At 38.1% G+C, this 21,584-nt stretch overlaps 1 protein-coding gene across 3 annotated transcripts in view; it reads left to right on the top strand.

Annotated features, from left to right (window-relative positions):
* The window catches only part of ARHGAP15 (Rho GTPase activating protein 15), a 638,248-nt gene that overhangs the window by 359,260 nt on the left and 257,404 nt on the right, over positions 1-21,584 (top strand). For 2 of the 3 annotated variants that reach the window (XM_010353830.2, XM_030916185.1), the window contains one exon: positions 4,211-4,333. The exons of the other annotated variant lie outside the window; for it this stretch is intronic. In XM_010353830.2, coding sequence (XP_010352132.1) covers positions 4,211-4,333 — 123 coding nt within the window. The remainder of the gene's footprint in view (positions 1-4,210; positions 4,334-21,584) is intronic. 3 annotated transcript variants of the gene reach the window in all.

Below are 21,584 nucleotides of genomic sequence, written 5' to 3'. Positions count from 1 at the left end.
AAATACTACTTTCGTAACCTGTGAAAACTTAGATTGATTATTCTGTGTCATTCCAAAGATGGACTTGAAACCTAAATTGCCCAGAGGCAGAGTTATTCTGAAAGATGTGAAGTGTTTCTTCAGCCTCCAACACTAGAACCCAGACCTGTGGGACTTTGACTACAGCTGTCAGTTGAAGCAGATCATACATGACTTGTGGTCACTGCAATGACTAGACCTAGAAGGAAAGTCTAGGTCTTTCCTAGGATAGCACATAAACACACTTTGTTGAGATGCTCATAATGACTCTTCCAACTATACGATTTTGAATTCGTTAATGGCTGATATTCATGGTCTTGTAAAACCAATTTTTGTTTATTTGGGTTATCAGGACACTTGTTATTTCTCCAAAATGACCTGAGGTCGATCCCTCCTCTTAGATCCTCTAGTCTCGTACATGTACATTTCCATTTGACTCCTTACTGTGCTGCATTATAATTACACAGGCCAGTCAGGTAATTCTAGCACTGTAATTCTAGCACTTTGGGAGGATGAGGCAGGAGGATCACTTGAGACCAGGAGTTTAAGACCACCCTGGCCAACATGGTGAAACCCCACATCTATTAAAAATACAAAACTTAGGCAAGGCGCGGTAGCTCACACCTGTAATCCCAGCACTTTGGGAGGCTGGGAGTGGGGTGGATCACTTGAAGTCAGGAGTTCGAGATCAGCCTGGCCAACATAGTGAAACCCCATTTCTACTAAAAATACAAAAATTAGCTGGGCATGGTGGTGTTCACCTGTAGTCCCAGCTACTCAGGAGGCTAAGGCATGAGAATTGCTTAAACCTGGGAGGCGAAGTTTGCAGTGAGCTGAGATCACACCACTGCACTCCAGTCTGGGCAACAGGGCGAGACTCCGTCTCAAAACAAACAAACAAACAAACAAACAAACAAACAAACAAAAAAACTAAAAAGTAGCCAGGCATAGTGGCTCATTCCTGTAATCCCAGCTACTCGGGAGACTGAAGCATGAGAATCACTTCGATTTGGGAAGCGGAGGTTGCAGTGAGCTGAGATCGTCCCATTGCAATCCAGCCTAGGTGACAGAGGGAAACGATTGTCTCAAAAGTAAATAAATAATAAAAATAAAAATAAGGCCGGGCGCGGTGGCTCAAGCCTGTAATCCCAGCACTTTGGAAGGCCAAGACGGGCTGATCACGAGGTCAGGAGGTCGAGACCATCCTGGCTAACACGATGAAACCCCGTCTCTACTAAAAAGTACAAAAAACTAGCCGGGCGAGGTGGCGGGCGCCTGTAGTCCCAGCTACTCGGCAGGCTGAGGCAGGAGAATGGCGTAAACCCAGGAGGCGGAGCTTGCAGTGAGCTGAGATCCGGCCACTGCACTCCAGCCTGGGCGACAGAGCGAGACTCCATCTCAAAATAAATAAATAAATGAATAAGTAAAATTAAAATAAGTAAAAAATAAATAATTACACAGGCCATATACATTTTATCCACAACAGTTAAACCCAGCACTGCCATGTATACAGAAGTTGGTCAATTTGTGTTTATTTTTTATCTTCCAGCACTGTCCAACATGAAACGTGTGTAATGTAAAATCTTCTAGTAGCCACATTTTAAGAAGTAAAAAGAAACTATTTAAATAATAGCAAGATATTTTATTTAGCTGAAAACATGTAAAAATTATTTCAACCAACGGCTCAAGCTGCATGTCACGTGTTCAATAGCCCCAAGTGACTAGTGGCTAATACTTTAGACAGCACAAATCTAAAGCAGTACTTTTCAAACTATTGAGCTACACAAAGACAATCATACTTGTATAACACACCGGTGGAAACTGCTTATAGCCAAAGAATATACAGTACAACTGCCCCAAGGACTCAGGCTGTTTTGGTCCTCCCTAAATTACCCTGAGAGCTGAGGGCATCTGTTAACTCTCACACCTATAGAACCCATTTTTTAAAATTTACTTTAATTTTTTAAAAACATTTTAAGTTCCAGGATACATGTGCAGAGTGTACATGTTTGTTACATAGGTATACATGTGCCATGGTGGTTTGCTGCAACTATCAACCCGTCATGTAGGTTTTAAGTCCCATATGCATTAGGTATTTGTCCTAATGCTCTCCGTCCCCTTCCCCCCAACCCCAGAAAGGCCCTGGTGTGTGGTGTTCCACCTCCTGTGTCCATTCTTAAGAGCCCAATAGCTGGGAAGCTGTCCACCTTTCTCACATGATAGTCATTGTACTTTTATTACCAATTCATTTAAAAAATAGATAGCTCATGACAAATACATAGATGGTAGATATGTATGAGATTGTATATATATACACACACACACATGCTATAGATATATAGATTTTTTTTCAGAGTTCTTTTATATTTTCTCAATGTATGGATAGACCTTCCAATGATAAATGAGAACTTCAGACGACCCTATAACTTTTCCAATCAGTTTAAAGCAATGATCATCAACAGGAAGTAATTCTGTACCCCAACTTCCTCCCTCATGGACCTATGGCAATGTCTGGAGACATTTTTTTGTTGTCATAATTAAGGAGGGCGTGCTGCTGGCATATTGTGGGTAGACACCATGGATGCTGTTCCGTATCCTACACAAAGGACAGGCCTCTACAACAAAGAATTGTCTACCCTAATATGTCAATAGTACACAATTTGGGAAGCAATACTTTAAAGTAATATAAAGTATTACAGATTTTCAAGTGGCAAGAATTGTCTCAGTTTAGTAATTTACAGCACCTAGTCTCATGTGATGATCCAGACTTTGATTGAAAAATAAAATTCCACCCTTCTCCCAGCTAGGAGATGAGCAGGATATTTTTCTTTTTCTGTCACTCTCAGTCTTGAACTTCACCTTAATTCCCCATTTTGCTAACTCAAGTTTGAGCCTGCTTTGTAGTCAAAGGCAGGGAAAGGAGGATGCAAAAATTGCCTTACTTTGCCAGTTATAGGGAGGTTTCTCTCTCCCTGGACCAGATAGATTTTCAAAAGCATGTCTATATTTATTAAAAAGAATACTTAATGAAGTATCCCAAACCCTCACATTATGTCAACAATTGAATGAAGGCAGTGTACCGTTCAGTTAAGATATGTATCTTATTTACAGGCACAACAAATTACTATCTGTAACTAATAATAAGACACCTTGGGCCAGGCGCAGTGGCTCACACCTGTAATCCTGGCATTTTGGGAGGCTGAAGTGAGCAGCTCACTTGAGCCCAGGAGTTCGAGACCAGCCTGAGCAACAAAGTGAGATCCCATTTCTACCAGGAAAAAAAACAAAAAAAAAAAAAAAACAAAAAAATTAGTCAGGTGTAGCCAGTAGTCCCAGCTACTTGGGAGGCTAGAGTGGGAGGATCATATAAGCCTGAGAGGCTGAGGCTGCAGTGAGCTGTGATCACTTCACTACTCTTTAGCCTGGGTGACAGAGCAAGAATCTGTCTAAAAATAAGGAGAAGAGGAGGAAGAAGGTATCTTTAATATGTTTAGACTGTGCTTAATGAAAACCCAGACCTTATGTATGATATTCATCCCTGAATTCACAGCTTTTAGCATGGAGCCTGATTAGTAGACATTCAGCAAATATTTGTTCCATGACTAATGAAGACATGGAAAAAGTTTGAGGCAAATTATGTTTCTGAATTTCACCTAGAATTGATAATAATTATACATCAATAAGGAGAGTAAGAAATATCCGCTTCAGAAAAATAAATCACTTCAGGTTAATATAGAAAAGAAGATTGACAAAGTTATTCAAGCAAGCAGGACCTTCAGAAATGCCTGCATAAGCTAGGGATAGTACATAATCCTACTTAATTGAAATCGGCAATCCTAAAGAGTTGTCTCCTGTAGCTTAGATGATTTTTTCCCTTACTCTGACCATAATTTTGTGTATAAACACATGGAATTATCCATGTAAAGGTTATGTTAAATATAAGGAAATGAAAGTGAAAATAAATTGTGAATATATGGAACTAATCCCATTCTCATTGTACATTCATGCTGCAACAGGACTAGTACTTTCATGTAGGCAAATTTTACTCACATGGCTTGTTCTAGACAGAAGAGCCTGAGTTATTAATTCAGGTAGTTGTTTCATAACTACTGTTTTCTATTCAGATTTGCATAAAGTAATAATCATAAAGGAGAAATTTACTGAAAGCCTCTGATTATTTTTAAATCTTCAGTGTTCAGACTGCATCATAGTGCTTCCGATACAAGCGACAAAAATCGAGTTAAAAGCAGATTAAAGAAGTTTATTACCCGAAGACCTTCCCTGAAAACTCTGCAAGAAAAAGGACTTATTAAAGGTACAGGTCATTTTATACTTGTACTATAGCTGTGATAAATGAATGTGCCTCTGTGTTCATAGCTAATCAGCTCTAAAGGAATATTAGAATATTTTATTCTTCTTAGGTTGCTTATTAAATTTTCTACTCTATAACAAAGAAGAAAAATAATTGTCCAGAAAATATATCCTGCGAAAAATAAAGGAGGTATCATGGGGCCATTGAACAATATACCTGGTTTTGCCCTCAGAGGATCTATGTTCTGCACTAGGAACAGAGAAAGGATATCCTAGTGGCCTGTTAGAATGATTCCATGTACTCCTGTGCCTGGGTGGTTGAAGTTCACACCTGGGACTTAGTAAGTATGAACCAGCACACTTACCAACCCAGCCCTTTTCACTATCAGAAATGTCCTGATTTGGTTAAAAGGTTATCCGATCACCCTAGTCATGGTCTGAAGTTAGTGCTAGGAAGAATGTCTAAGACAAACTAGTGTCATGAAGATGTATAGATATTGAGAGCTGGCAGTCCAAAAACTCAATCCAAACTGAAATAACTAGGTAGTTTTACAAATATATGTAAAGGGTAGAATAGATGATTGTAAGAATAGATGATTGCCACCAGAGTATAAAATCATGGTCTCTGGCATTAAACTAATTGGATTGCCAGTCACTCATTTTGACATTGATCAAGTTATGATCTTCTCTGTGCCTCAGCTTTCTCATTTGTTAAATGGGGATATTTATATACATCATTGAGAGGAATAAATGACATAGCCTATGTAAAGCATTCAACAGAGTTTCTGAAACAAAAGTAAATATTTTATGAATGCCCTCTGCTTATTAATATGATTATTATTCATTATTGTTATCACTGCTAGTGTGTCAGATGAAAGGATGGATGGATAGATAGAACCAGTGATTAGTATATTTCTATAACTGGAAATTACCTTATAGAATATAAAGGCTAAATAGATATTTTTAAAACAAGAAAACATACGCATGAAGTTCGTTATTCTCTGTATTTTTCAAATTTTCTAGCTTATGTGTACTTTTTGAAAATGAAATATAAGAAAGAATTTGAAATTGGGTGAAAAGAAACTCCTAACACTGAGAAGAAACCTGAAAGGCTGGCTAATCTTTATAGAAATCAAGAGGCGATTTAATAAGCAATCATTTCTCATGAAGAGGGCAAAGCAGATCCTAATTTTTTCAGCATTACTTCAAAAGATAAGCACTTAAATAATTTATAACTGTTCAATCTATCAGTTTCAGTCTGTTTTGAAACAGGGAGCATATCTGAAAAATTAGCTGGCACTTTGAACCAATTGTAGAAGGTGAAATTTCATGAAGCAAAAGCATATACATTCCTAACAGAATATGAAATTCTTAGGATTTAGGAGTAAAACTAGGACCCTGGTTTAAATCAGACTTGCCTCAGACTTTTACTCTCTGATGTATAATACTTTTCTGAGTTGTAGACAGTAATTAACCCTCTACAGATTCAACTTCACTAAGTAGTATTACTAGTACCTTCAGTTCTGCCTTAGAATTTATCCTATAGAAGATCATTTTCTTAGAAAAGATTCAGTTGCAGGTTAACTGCCATCTTGAAAAATATAAAACCAGCTAAGCAGCCAATAATCCTAATTTTACATAATGTCTGAGTTTTTCATGACTGGGGCAAAATAAAAGGGGTTTTAATTCAGTGGCAGGATCTGGCTCCACATGAAATGCTGAAGAATTAATTACTACAGTGCTCTAGAATTGGTCTCAGAAAGCGTTAGGGAAGCTGGATGCCTAATGTAGTTTTCATACTGAAGCAATGGAACCACTAAACACACTCTGATTCATGCATTTCTTATCTTAGCGCTCCATTAAATTTTCACCATAACTGACCAATGAGTCAGTATTCTTTAGTAGGGCTATGGAAAATCTATGTAAAATTCTGATTTGATAAGCTTCCATTGTTGTCTTCAGTGGAATTTTTTTCCAAGTACAGATCAAGTTATGCAAATATAGTCACTTCTTGGGTTGGTTTCAGTTTTAGCTATGAACTTTTCTAAGGCTTTTACTAAGTTTCCCCCCCCCCCCCCAACTCAGTAAAAGGCATTAAACCAATTTTTAAAAATATCTGGCTGGTCACACTTAGTACTTTAATCCATTTTTTTTTCTTACACTTAAGGCAAAGACTTAGAAAAACAATAAAATCAGTATTTTTAATCAGTTAAGAAAAATTACATAAAATTAATGATTAATGGTTAAATAGTTAGTTTTTCCAAGCAAAATGACTTAACTTCAAAGGGAAGAATTATTTAGAAAGAGGAATAATGGCTTTAGAATTGTTCCGCAGCTCATTTGGCCACAGAATCTATATCATACTTATAAACTGTCTAATCTTCCAAATCTGCACAAAAGGCCTCCATTACTAAGGTTTAGGAAAGCTGTGCTTGGCAGTTTGGGCTTTACAATTGTGCCTCCTGAAATCTGGGAGGGATTCTGCAGGGCCATGTCAATTTTCAAAGTGTTAACTCTTTCATGTCATTCACCAGTAGGTTGAGGAGGCTGGGCTTTGAATTCAACCAGCCTTTATTGAGCACCACGATGGGGGCAGGAAGGGCTAATATTTTATTGACCCTATAACGCCCATCAGAGTCACGTCCACAAAGCACTTAATGTGAAAAGAGAATTACCCCAATATCATACAATCTAAATTCAGTCACAAGCCCTTTCTTCAAAACTTGTTCTTTGGACTCACGGAGATGTGACCAATATGTGGTTTCATTAGATAGAACCTAGACTTGGAAGCAGTCACTTGATGGTGCTGTATTTTCTAATTTATTATTATTATTATTATTTTTTGAGACAGAGTCTCGCTCTGTCGCCCAGGCTGGAGTGTAGTGGCATGAGCTGGACTCACTGCAACCTCTACATCCTGGGTTCTAGTGATTCTTGTGCTTCAGCTTCTGAGTAGCTGGGATCGCAGGTGTGCACGACCACGCCCCACTATTTTTTTTATTTTTTTTAAATAGATATGGGGTTTTATCATGTTGGCCAGGCTGGTCTTGAACTCCTGACCTCAAATGATCTGCCTGCCTTGGCCTCCAAAAGTGCTGGAATTATAGGCGTGAGCAACCACACCTGGTCCTGTATTTTCTAATTTCTTTAATATGACTAAAGAGAAGAACATATTATGATGTCAAAAAAAGTGGGCCAGAAAAAAATTCTGAGTGATTGCTCAATGAAAGGAAATCTTAATAGCTCAGGTGGGTTAGCAAACACTGTACCACTGCGTTGGTAGCTTTGGAAAAGTTCTCCAAGGGCATTCAAGTTTGTCAACGAATGGTGAGCCCTTTTCAAATATATGAGTTTACTAACATTGAGCATCTAATTGGGAACAAAACTTGAATCCATTTAATACATAAATTATAGGCAAAAGGGTCCATTTTGAGGTGGTAGGTGTGTTTGTAAATCTCCTTGGCCTGCTTTTGGAACTGAAGTAACAGTTCTTTAGTTTTAGCCCAACTGCCTTATGTAATCTTTCAAATAACAGTATTGACATCCAAGATTAGGTAATACAGTTTTTAGAGAAGATAACAATTGTTTGGCTTTTCAGGAGCAATTAGTATGCCCTTATGTCAAAATAATAGCATCAGAGAGAATTTAGAAATGTTTAGTGTTTAGAAAGTAGTTTCATTCATCCTAATAAGGACAAAACCATACTGGATGACATTAGTAGAAACTGAAATTAGTATCATGCTACTTATTTTTGAATCAGTATATTATAAAATCTGCTTGAAGAATAAATAGCACACCTCAGGGATTTATGATAAGGAGAAGTGCTTTCCAGCCTCATCTTAGTTTTGATCCCTAAGGGGTACCACTTTGAACAGTTTCTATTTATAGTTCTGGTGATTGGATCCATACCTACATCCTTGTTATTTAGGGTGAAAGTTAGTTTGTTTTTTGTCAATGTCCTTCTTATCTTCAGTGTTGTAATATCTTACTTTATCAGTCTCAGATAGTACTTTAGGTTTCTGCTGCAATAGGCGTGAATGTTACTCAACTACACCAAGCCTCATCTTTTTTGTTTTGTTTTGTTTTTGGAGATGGATTCTCACTCTGCCACCCAGGCTGGAGTGCAGTGGCGTGGTCTCAGCTCCCTGCAACCCCTGCCTCGCAGGTACAAGCAATTCTCCTGCCTCAGCTTCCTGAGTAGCTGGGACTACAGGTGCACACTGCCACACCCGGCTTTTTGTATTTTAGTAGAGACAGGGTTTCACCATGTTGCCCAGCCTGGTCTCGAACTCCTGAGCTCAGGCAATCCACCCACTTTGGCCTCCTAAAGCGCTACGATTATAGGCATGAGCCACCGCGCCCGGCCCTACTTGGTTCTTCTCCTGGCCAGATACTTATGGTCAAATACAGCTCATCCCACAGTCTCCATTAGCTTTCTCCACAACTTGCAAGATGCCTACATCTCTACTTCCATTTCGTTAACCCTAGAAAATTGAACGCTAAGCCTCCATTGGTAAGATGAAGAATTTAGAACCAACTTCTCCTCTCATGTCCTCTGCCTCTTCTCTTCTACTTCTAAGTCATACAAACTTGTTTTATTTTACTTGGTTTTACAAGTATGGCTTATTTATAATGAAATTTTAAAAGCTAAAAATAAAAAAATAAAATGGCCGAACATGGATGGCTCATGCCTGTAGTCCAAACATTTTAAGAGGCCAAAAGAGGACTGCCTGAGGTCAGGGTTCGAGATGAGCCTGGGCAAGATAACGAGACCCTGTCTCTTTACAAAAGGAAAAAAGTTAGGCAGGCGTGGTGATATATGTCTACAGTCCCAGCTGCACAGGAAACTGAGGAGGAAGGATTGCTTGAGCCCAAGAGTTCAAGGCTACAGTGAGCTATGATCACATCACTGCACTCCAGCCTGGGTGAGAGAGTGAGGCTTCCTTTCTTAAAAATCAATCGTTCGGGCGCGGTGACTCATGCCTGTAATCCCAGCACTTTGGGAGGCAGAGACAGGCAGATCACGAGGTCAGGAGATCAAGACCATCCTGGATAACACGGTGAAACCCCGTCTCTACTAAAAATACAAAAAATTAGCTGGGCGTGGTGGCGGGCGCCTGTAGTCCCAACTGCTCGGGAGGCTGAGGCAGGAGAATGGTGTGAACCCGGGAGGCAGAGCTTGCAGTGAGCCGAGATTGCGCCACTGCACTCCAGCCTGGGTGACAGAGCAAGACTCCGTCTCAAGAAAAAAAAAAAAAAAAAATCAATCAATTAATCAACATTCATACTATTATGCTTACATAAGGTTGTTTACTGCAGCACCACATTGACTTCCTTTCCTGTACTTATAATATCATGACTCCTGTGGCCCTCAAAGGGTAAGGCCCCTAATTATTGTGATAAAAACTCTCCTATCTTTTACATTTGAGGGATATAGTAACAGTTTTATGCTGTTTCACGTTACCTCCATGTTTTTTTCATATTTTGAACTAAATGGTGAAAATAAAACAATAATCAGGTTTATTTTAGTCATGTAAGTACTATCAAATCTTTGGCCAAGTTATATGCCAGATTGGATGAACATATCCATGGGTTGCATGCTGTGAATTATGGGCCACTCCAGTTATACTGTTCTTGCTTTCAAACCTTATGCTCTATCATTTGCTTATAATCATGCTTTTAGTTTGATTCATTTTTCCATTTTGAATTTCCTGCACAGATTTCTTCCCCTACCAGAGTTTCTTTTTTTTTTTTTTTTGCTTTCTGGGCCTTTATGTCATTATGTGCTTTTTATTCTCTCAAACTGTCTGTGTATTCTAGTCTGCACTGCTTGCTTTTTTCCCTGAATATCTTCTTCTAAAGTCCTTTCAGCCTCTTTCTCTAATTTGTACTGGTTACTCTCCAGCTGATTGCCCTGTGATTTCCTTCCATTGCTCCTCTGTGTTAGATCCACTGTCTTCTGGATCCTATGCCTTCCCTTCTATTACTCTGTAACAGTTTCTGTGAACCCATTTGGAAGTTGGAGTCCTCAACCCATTTGGAGTCCTCAACTGTCTAAAAAATACCTTCAGTATGCCCACACACTCGATCAGTAGCTTAGTTAGGTATAAAATTCCATTGTCTGTTCAACACTGGGTTGCAGATTCCCCTCTTAAAATTGTTTCACTTGTATCATTGTTACTTCAAATTTCTCTCTCTCAAAATCTTTGGGGGGTTTTGGTCTTTATTTTGAGATTCTGGAATCCATATAATGTATATAGTGGACAGCATTTTTAAATTTTACTCTGCTTGGCCCTTAATTTTAAGAATGATGATTCTTTTTTCAGTGCTGGATTTTTTTTTTTTTTAATTTTTGTTATTACATTGATACATTCCTCCCACCTGTTTTCTCTGTTTCCTATTCTGAGATATTTTTTATGTGATCATTAGATCATCTGAATTGATGGTTTCATTCAGTGTTATCTTTTCTCAAATTTTGAAAGAATTCTCAGTTTTGTTCCCCAATATTTACATTATTTTAATTTACATTATTTACATAATTATATAATTTTTTTTTTTTTTTTGAGACGGAGTCTTGCTCTGTGGCCCGGGCTGGAGTGCAGTGGCCGGATCTCAGCTCACTGCAAGCTCCGCCTCCCGGGTTCACGCCATTCTCCTGCCTCAGCCTCCCGAGTAGCTGGGACTACAAGCGTCCGCCACCTCGCCCGGCTAGTTTTTTGTATTTTTTAGTAGAGACGGGGTTTCACCGTGTTAGCCAGGATGGTCTCGATCTCCTGACCTCGTGATCCGCCCGTCTCGGCCTCCCAAAGTGCTGGGATTACAGGCTTGAGCCACCGCGCCTGGCCAAATTATATAATTTCATAAAATAATTGCATTATTTTAATGTTTTCAATGTTCTAGATTTGTTTCCCATTCTTCTTTTTTTGCACATCTCATTTCTCACATACCATGAAAACAAAAACTGTGTTGACCATTTTACTCCTATACAATAGTGAGGATGGCACATATAACTCAATAAATATTTGATAATTAAATAAGTAGGAAAAGTAGATTTTTTTTAAAAAAAAAAAGCTCTCTGAGGACATAGATTAGAATTTGCTTTTGTTTTGGAGTTTTGTTTTTATTTTTTATTTTAAATTGTTCTCTTCTGGTCTTTAAATGATCGATTTCATCCATGGTCCTTTTCTTTCCTTTATTTGATTCATTCTATTTATATCAAATTAGTAGCTTTGCCCAAATATCTGATGGGCAATGTCGTCCACTCTTATTAAAGAATGAGTGTCTATAGAGACTGGCTAGAGTTCTGAATTCATGGGTAGACCTGGACAATGACATGGTTTTGCCTTAGGGTGGTCTGCCAGTGCATCCCACCCTTATCCCATACCTCAAATATCACATATTTTCAAAGGATACAGAATGCTTTATATTCTCTTGGTAAATGGAATCAATCTTATTGCTGATAGTCAATTTTTCAACTCCATTTTACAATTAAGAAAAATGAGGAGAAAATATCTCAGATTATTTGAAAGTATAGGAGCTTTGGAATTTGACCAAGCCAGGCTTGAAGATGGATTCTGTGATTTGCCAGCTATTAACTTAATATCTGGTTATTGGCTTTCTTCTTTACAAAATTTACATTGAAAGTTTAAATGAAATGATAAATGGGAAAATAGTGCTCAGCTTTTCTTAGCCATCCCACAACTGTTTTCTCCCTTCCTTTTTTGTTTCTTCCTTTCTTCTTTCCTTAATTTCATCTTGCCTTTCTTATTTTTATCTTTCTTTCCTTTCTCCCTTTTCCTCTTCCTTATTAAGGTGCACAGAGTAAATTATGACCAAGATGGCCCTAGGAAACCATTCTGTTAAGTATTTGTTTAAAGCTTGATAAATCATTCGAGGCAAGCATCTAGGAAAGGCAGCAGTAATTCACTTACTTCAAGAAACGTACACTGATAACTTGGGCTTGGCTTATATTTCTCTTTTTGGTAATTTTAATCATGATGCTCTTTAGACATAAATGGGCATGAGTTCATTTTTCTTTGGTAACTATACTCACTTATATAGTGCCATGCAACTGCTGGGGCATTTAAGTAATTACCCACACAGACATAACTGATTGTTTAAGGTGTCTGCCATAAAAGAAAATAACGTCTTTGAAAAATTATAGTTCTTTTAAAAATATGTCAATTATGTTGAGAAAAAAAGATTTGCCATTCAAATTGCAAATACAAGCTATCAGCCCTGGACTTAACAGTCATGTTTATGAATAGCAAAATCATTGAGTTAAGAGAAAAGTTTTTTTTAAATAATTTGTTAGAACGGATATATGACAGAGTAACATGATTGTCACACTGTTAATTTAAGCAAAATGTATATGAGCAACACTGTAATATAGCTTTGGGTAAAGACATGCTCCAACTTTGCCACTTTATCAGTGTTAGTCTGAGAATAATTATACTTGAATTTATATACTAGGGCATGGGTCTATCATTGCTTGGGCCTGACATACTCTCACAACTTCCACAATATGCACTAATGTGCTTTAAAATATCTTGTAAATCTTCTTTTTTAAAAAACTTCTTTATGGCTCAAAATTGAACTGTGATCTTTACATGTGAGCTGTGTCATGATTTAATATTAGCCAAAATTAATAGCCAACCTTAATCTTCTTTATCTTGGCCTACAAGCTTCCTGGTTCCTTTGCATTTATAGTTCCCAGGCAGTTTCTGTTATTTAAAGGCTCTTGGGAGCAAATGTGTTGGTAATACAGTACCACATAGTTAGCTTTTGTTCAATAATAAGATGCAGGTCACCATGAGAGATGGAGAAATGTTGAGAAAAGGGTGCACCTGGGTAGCAGGTTAAACCCATGTATTTTAAAAGCCTGTTATGCACGTAGGAAACAATCCAGGTCTTGTGAGATATTAAAAGCAGAATAGCTTTGGAGCAAACTAGAGAAAATGAGGTCCAGAAATGGGAGCAAATTAGGTAAGGGGAAAAAGAATGAGCCAGAATGATAAATTGGTTTCCCTGTGATTGAAGAATTTATTTTCTTATGGGGACAGATCTTTTTATACAGATGTTAGTGAGAATGTAATATTTGAGATGGTGACTTACATACACTTGACTTTTTTAATCTACAAAATGGTTTTACCAGTAAATTTCTGGTATGTAACTCACTATACTTTATGTGTTAGCAAACAACAATGATAATAATTCTCCTTTTTCTTCCTTTAAATTACATTTCTTTCACATTAAGTCAAGTCCTCGAGATGTTTCCCTTTTATCAAGTAAAGGAAAATGCCAGATAATACCAGGCTTTAGCCATGAAACTGACCCAATGCCTAGTAATATTTATGTGTAATGCTGGGAGTATAAAATGAATAAAACCCAATTGACTCAAAGCCAGCGTAATGGCATTTTGTTTTTAGCCAATGACCCCTAAAACCATACTAAATTTTGCCCTGGCAGCAGATGCTGGTTTTATTCATTCTGTGGACTATGTATCCTTAAAAGATTGCCCAGAATTCTGGCACGCCCTATAGGGTTACATGAATCTGGTGCCGGTTTGAAATATTGTATTTGAACCTTCCAGTTTGAGGACTGACAAGTTTCCATAAAACAGGAAGAAATAGATCATACACACCAAAAAGGAAGCAATAACAAGTGGAGGCAGGCTTTGTTTCATCTTATGACTCTAGGCCATGTTTTAAGCATACTCCGTGCTCTAACTCAAATCTTGTGTGTGTGTCTGAATTGTAAAACAGATAGAAAACCTCCCTTTCCACCCCCAACATTGCACCAAAGTTGATGTGCTCTCGAAAGCATATCCTCAACTAGTTGGAGACGACCAAAAGTCAGGCTAAGGTGGTACTTCCTCCTTGTGTCAGAAGTCTGCTGCCCTCTGGAGAGATGGCCCATGACTGTTTCAGTCCTCTAATCACATCCTAAATCTTTCCTCTGTGAAACCACCTGATGAGAAGAAAAAGATGCAGGGCCCTTGTCAGTGTTCAAAAGAATCCCCTTTTTAAAGGTTAACATTTATTATTGATACCCTGCTGTTCTCCAGCAGGTGTTCTCGTATGGCATAGTTCCCTCCTGACTCCTAAAGCCAGCTTCACAAGCAGTGGAAGACTCTTCAGCTTGGTTCTTGTTAGCTTTTCAGGGCCTCCATAGACCTACGAGCAGTATCCAAAGTCAGTGCCTGATGCTGCTGTCGCCTCTGTCATTTGTATAATTCTACTGCTCACACTAAGTACTACATGGTGATTTCATTGTGTGGCGAGGTGGATAATTGAGGGGGAAGAAAGCAGAGTTTCATCCTGACCTGGAGACTGATTATTTGAGCAAATGCATGAATGCATGCTTCTGATATAGTGAGACAAGTTGAACTTTCCATGGTATTCAAGAAAAGAGGTCTCACTTCTTCCTCACTTAAGATATGAATAGGATTTAAGAGTTCACATGGTGTGTACGTTGAAGGTGTCTCTAAAGATAGTACATGTCAGAGCTCTCACAACTCGAATACCCTCATTAGGGACCCCATTCAGCAGATGTGTTAGACTGCTACAAGCAAAGAAAATATTAATATCCACAATTCATTTTGACATATCCTAAGATTAAGAGAGTGCTCTTTTATTTCCTTTAGCATCACTGACAGTTTGGCCTACAAATCTTTTTTCTCCAAATTCATGTCTATTATAAATCAACATTTCATAAATTTCCAAGATTCAAAAAAAAACTTACGTTATTTGATTTCAGGGGCCCAAATTTTGTCCAATATTAAAAGCATCTCCCTTTGGACTTGTTATGCCACCTGATTAGTGATAACAAAAATTAACTTGGCCTCTGTAAAACTGTGAGTCATCAGGAAAAATAACTCCATGTTGTAAAAGTGCTATTCCTGCATTTTCTATTCTTCTCTGTGGGAGGGAGACAAGAGGCCATATCAGAATTTGGATAGTCATAATTGGTGGTCTGTCAGTATTAGTGAAATTGCAACAGGGAGAGGTATATCTCCCAGTTTTTCTTTGAAATTGACTATATTGCTGTAAGTGTGTTTCATCAAAGCATTTTCTGGGGCAACAGATCTGAAAACATAAACTTTATGTAGCATTGCTCCTCCTTAGATATTTCCCTTTAATATGTCTTTTCTTTTTGAAGATAAAATAAAAGTCCATAAAAGAGTTCTGGGAATAGGCAGCTATATGTCATAAACACCCTTCATTCCCCTTCACCCAGAGTTCCCACCCCCCAAAATTTGGAAACAATTCGATTGAAGTGATGACTGCCTTGATCTTGTTTGAATACTCCTTCTTCATTGTCTTCTTCTCTCAATGGGAGGCAACAACCCTGTCACAGAGTCATTTCTGGGAGGGAAAGAGGGATTTCTAGCAACCAGATTTTTCAAACGCAAAATTGAGACACATGGCCTGACAATGCCATAATATTTGAAGTAGGCACTGTGCTCAAAGATCCAGAACATATGGTGGAAAGAGTTTTCTTATAAAACGCAGCCATTTAAGACACTTTCTAGATTCTTATTCACAAAAGGCTCATTCCCCCATCCCTTTTATTCTCATTAAAAAATATTACCCACAGATCGGAAGACTGACCAGTTCTCCCTCAAATTTGCTTTTTTGCCAGCTTGAGAACCACCCTGTTGACTAAAAAGTTAAATGCACAGCCATCATGGAAGAAATGCAAACCAGACTGCCAAACATATTATGAATATATTGCTCTTCTTAAAAATGCTAGTTGGTTTTTCATACTGGAGTATTGACTAACTGTCTGTGTTTGATGTATGGTTTACCAGCCTGATGTCGACTTATGGTTAGAGCTTAACTTGTTAGTTCTGCTTTTGCAGCCAATTCAGAATAACTACAGATGCCTTGAGATATTAAAATTGACTGCTCAAATGGACTCAGTGTGGGAGTTTCATTGGTTTTAAATTGATAACAGCTGAAAGAGTGAATGATTAAAGAGTACATGGGTATAGGACACAGCTCTTTCATAGAAACACTTGTGAACAGCCTTCAGTAGTGTGGGAATTTTTTCTTTCCTTTTGTATTGTAGTTACTTCTAAGCAACCTTGAGTCAAATTTTAAAAGTGCTCAGGAATATTCAGGAGCCTAGAGGAGAAATAATTCCTGAGAAACTGAGATAAATTTTGATGAAGTGGGTTTCTATTCTACAGGGAACATTTAAAGTTAAGTAGCATTCCATAAGGTGATAATTGTGTCTATGTCCTAGGCATTTAAGTTAAGTAAGCTATGTAGGAAGTATAAACTCTCATAATAGAAGGGTTAGAGTGTTGTGTACATCTCTTTCTTCAACTCATAAAAACCAAAGCTCCAAAGTGCCTTATCACAGATAAGTCAAAAAAAGCCTCTCCTTTGCTTTCTTACTCTCCTAGGAACAGTTATTATTATTTTCATTATTTAAAAAGATGTTCTGAATACTTTCTTGTCACATGGAGAAAAAGAATACAAAAGAAACAAAAAAACTTTTCTCTCCCTCCTTAAATCAGCAATACTTATATGAAGCAGGCTTTATGAAAACTTACTTTCACCATTTAATAGTAGCTTAAGGAAAAAAGCACAGTAAAGAAAAGAATTAAGGGAAATGTAAAGAAGTTTATAAAAAAGAAATATCTGTTTATAATACAGCTCTTCTTCAACTTAGTATCTTTCTAAGAGTTAGGTGTCCTCACTATGCAGTATTGTGACCTAGCTCCTTTCTGTTTTCAAACATCTTAGTATTTTACCTTTGATATTCCATCAGGAAATATTAGAAGAACTTTATATAGCTAACTGATTAAAAGCTATATAAAGTTTGATAAAGATCAATCTACAGTAAGGCATTAAGGTGGGATTTTTGACAAAATATAAGGCCACATAGTATGTACTCATTTCATATATTCATTTTAAAAAAACTGAATCATCATGCCTAGCTAGTATGTCCCCATATATGTAGCAAATATTTACCTTATGTTAATTACAATTTGTGGAATAAAAGATTCAGGTACATTTGACAGTAACATTAGTGAATAGTGATATGTATGTTCAGATGTAAGAAAATCAAATTATGAGGGATGTTCTGACTTTAAAACAAAATAAGCCACAAATATCCTGGTCAATGTTTACAAGCAAATGTGTTATATATTTACTGCTCAAATTTTGCCCAAAATTATAATGTGTATACCTGGACCACATCTTAAAATTGCCGAACTCAAGTTGCCTTCATGAAGCATACAGCCATTGAATCATGCTTTTGTTGTGATAGACAGCTTATGCAGATAGTCATCTAAGAAACTGCTACAAAGACTGACATTTTCACAAGATATAATTCCTTTAGATATGTAGAGCAAAAGAGAGAAATTTCATTCTCTTTCGACAATTGTTCAGCTCCAATTTTGTAATGACTTTTAAAAATCTATCCATATGAGACAGAAGAGAGATTTTAGAAGAGATGTCATCCAAGTTAAACATATGCGAGGGTCATTAACTTGAATATAACACTCCTAACATGTCCCTTTGAACTTGGAACTCAGATTCACAGGAGGAAAGAAAAGATGGAGCTGGAAGAGGCCTGGCCTCGGTTAACCTCACAGAGAAGGAATCTTTCACATAACAAGAGGCTGAGAAATAAGCTGATGGTATAAAAATGATATCTTGAGGATATCTTAACATGGTGAGATTCCAAATAGTCTAAATTTCAGAAAAGCCATTGCTTCCTTGGACTCCCTCATAATTTGTACCGCCTCATACATTCATTCATTTCCTGAACAGTGAAATACGATGTTTACATCTTTTGTGACTTCACATTTTAAATGCATTGAGGTCTTTACAGTGTTACAATGAGCATGTTACAATGTTTGCATCTTAAAAAAGTAATTAGCATAGGAGACCATTTGATATTATATAAAGAATTTGACTGGACCTCATTCAATGCCTTAAGAAATAATATCAAAAGAGGAAGTGAGAACCTGTTTTAGTTATAAATCTGTTCACATAATTACCAGTTGAAGATGATATCATGAACATTTTAGAAAGAAAAGCGAGGTTAGATCCTCATGTCATTAAAAACAGAATTCCAAATGATGTCAGATACCTCCGGTTCTCTAGCATCAGTTTCCTATATTCATGTACACACTTGCATGCATATCTCTTTAGTCAGAAAGATCATATATTTGTAGTATGAGTGAATAATCTTGAAGAAAAATAGCATTGGTTAGAAATATACTACTAAACACATGAAGAGACAACCAGATCTACATGTGAGGTTAAGTTCAACTTGAGATGCCACAGTGATGTGGAGAAATGATTCCAAAGGTGGCTATGCAGTATAGGAATATAAATATTCCAAATGTGACTACACAGTGTAGCAGCTGACTGGAGTTTTCCACAGGCGAGGCCTCTGCCTAAGTGTCTCTACTACAGCATGAAGGACAGGATGGGAAGCAGAAGCTTTTGCCAGAGAGCTGTGGCCTCAAAGGTATTGACTGGGCAGGAGGTGAATAGTGGGTAAAGTTGGCACCACAGCCTTACTTCATCCAGGACAGAAGGTAGAGAGTAAATAGTCCATTGGAGAATGTTTGGGGACACAAGACATGAGATTTGAGGAATTCTAGGAATGGTAGTAAAAGACTTTGGGTTCAGCCGGGTGCAGTGGCTCATGCCAGTAATCCCAGCACTTTGGGAGGCCGAGAGGAGTGGATCACCTGAGGTCAGGGGTTCGAGACCAGCCTAGCCAACACGGTGAAACCCCATCTCCACTAAAAATACAAAAATTAGCTGAGTGTGGTGGCAGGTGGCTATAATCCCAGCTACTCAGGAGGCTGAGGCAGGAGAATCACTTGAACCTGGGAGGCAGAGGTTGCAGTGAGCCAATATCGCACCATTGCACTTCAGCCTAGGTGATAAGAGTAAAACTCCATCTCAAAAAAAAAAAGAAAAAGAAAAAGAAAAGACTTTGGGATCAAGCCTTAGTGGAAAGCACTTCCCTGTGATAACCCAAAGCCATCTGTTCCTATAATCAGTTATTACAGCATGAATACTACCCAGAGCCTACAGGAAGTTTCTGTGTGTGGATTGTTTGTTGTTGTTGTTGTTGTTGTTGTTTTGTTTTGAGATGGAGTTTCATTGTTGTTGCCCAGGCTGGAGTGCAACGGCACGATCTCGGCTCACTGCAACCTCTGTCTCCCAGGTTCAAGCAATTCTCCTGCCTCAGTCTCCTGGATAGCTGGGACTATAGGCACCCACCACCACGCCTGGCTAATTTTTGTAATTTTAGTAGAGATGGGGTTTCACCATGTTGGCCAGGCTGGTCTCGAACTCCTGACCTCAAGTGATCTGCGCACGTCAGCCTCCCAAAGTGCTGGGATTACAGGCGTGAGCCACTGTGCGCAGCCCTGTGTATGGATTCTTTCTTGCCTCCCAGATGCAACTCTCTGAGAAGCTGCCTTGAATGTGTATGTTGAGCTTCAGTTTCATTTGCTGACCAGGACCATGGACATCGATCAGAGATCTGCTAGAGGGAGTCTGCGCTAACCAGCTTGGCATACTATCTGTATGTTAGGAGTGGTCTAGGAAGACTCTGCTGGGGAAGGGTTAGTCTTTTGGCCCACCCTTTTGCCCCCATTATAACTAGCCTAGAATCCTAGGTGCAAAGAACATCTAAGAAAACATGTAGTTCATTCTTGGGAGAAAGAGATACTACAGCACAATAACTGTATTAGTTTTATATAATGTTTGAGTATATAAAGCACAGTTGAAATAATTAAATACATGAAAAAAATCTTTTCCTTTTTGTGCTTGGGTGTATATGACGAGAAGTCATAGGTTGTAGTGAAAGGGGCAACCAAGACTCTTCCTGGGCTATTTAAAAGAACTGTAAGTATTTTACTTATTTAGCAAAACAGAGTATTGCAGAACCATAAAGATTACCACATTTTAAAGTAGATTTGGCTTGCTACTTACTTGTTTTGTGAATTTGGGCAAGATGATGAAATTTTCTTTCTTCACACTCTCCAGCTAATACTTCTTAGGACTGGTAATGTTTTATAAAAAGCAAGTAGCGTAGCAAACAATAGCTATTAATGGTTATACTCTACTCCCAATTGTACTTAGTATTGCATACCAGTCCTTCACCTGACTGCAGAGAACACATTCTGAAAATTGTAAAACAGATAATATATGATGGGATTTTTTGTGACATTGCGTTAAAATACAGTTAGCATTTTGAACACTCTATGTGCCTAGACTGTGATTGTAACTTTTTCAGGCACTATCCAATGATGAGGATGAAAAGCTATGCTTGCATTTCTTTATGCTACAGGTGTGATGGTTATTCATATTGCCTACTGACTTGTATTCTCTGAGCCACTGTATTCTGAGAGGATAGAAAACTACATAAAGCAAGGTCCCCAGGAAGTGAGTAAGGAAGATAAATGCACAAAAACTACGGTGTAATACATCAGATGTCAAATGCTTTAAGGGGTATTTAGGTCACAAATTTGGGGAAATCACACATGGAAAAGTGTGGGAAAGATTAATGCTTTTATCATTTTATTGTCTTTAAACTGAGCCTTGAATTAGAGCCTTGGACTTGTGTAAAAATGGGAGAGACATCTGAGGTACACAATCATAGGAAAGCCTGAGGAACAGTGCCTTAGATGAAATGTAAAGAGTTCAATGAGAGGAAGTGTCTGTGACAAGTGTTTTGCACAATCCCAAGCTTAGGAGTTTGTGTTCTACTTTATGGGCAATTTTGTTATTCATTTAATATTTGTTATTTGTTTTTATTTTGCAAACATGTATTGAGGACCTAGCATGTGGCAAGCCATAGGCTGGGCACTGGGCCTACAAAGATGTATAAGTTTTGATTCCGTCCTTCAAAATTAGACATTCCAGCCTGCTTGAAAGGAAATATTCTGCCTCAAGAAAATCAGCTCCATACCCCCAAAACTTGGCTCCACTAGAAGACACACTAGAAGGCTATATTATGGAATTGGTACTTGTTATCTACTTTGAGTTATTTCCTGTGTAATCGCAATGACCAAGGCCCCTGCAGCTGTGGGTATGAATGGGTAACACTGATCTTATGGCACAAATGTCCCAAGTCATGGCTCCCTCCTGTGTAATCACAACACAGCCTTTCTCTGCTTCCTCAGCTACTCAAGGGAATTCCTGAAATGTGTTACACAATTTGATGAATACTGTCTTTTGCCCCACCGTGTTCTTCTCTCTCATTTCCTT

Source organism: Rhinopithecus roxellana, chromosome 14 (assembly GCF_007565055.1).
Source record: "Rhinopithecus roxellana isolate Shanxi Qingling chromosome 14, ASM756505v1, whole genome shotgun sequence".
Lineage (NCBI taxonomy): Eukaryota > Metazoa > Chordata > Mammalia > Primates > Cercopithecidae > Rhinopithecus > Rhinopithecus roxellana.
Note: the sequence above shows the minus strand (reverse complement) of the source record. Positions and strands in the feature narration are given on the sequence as shown.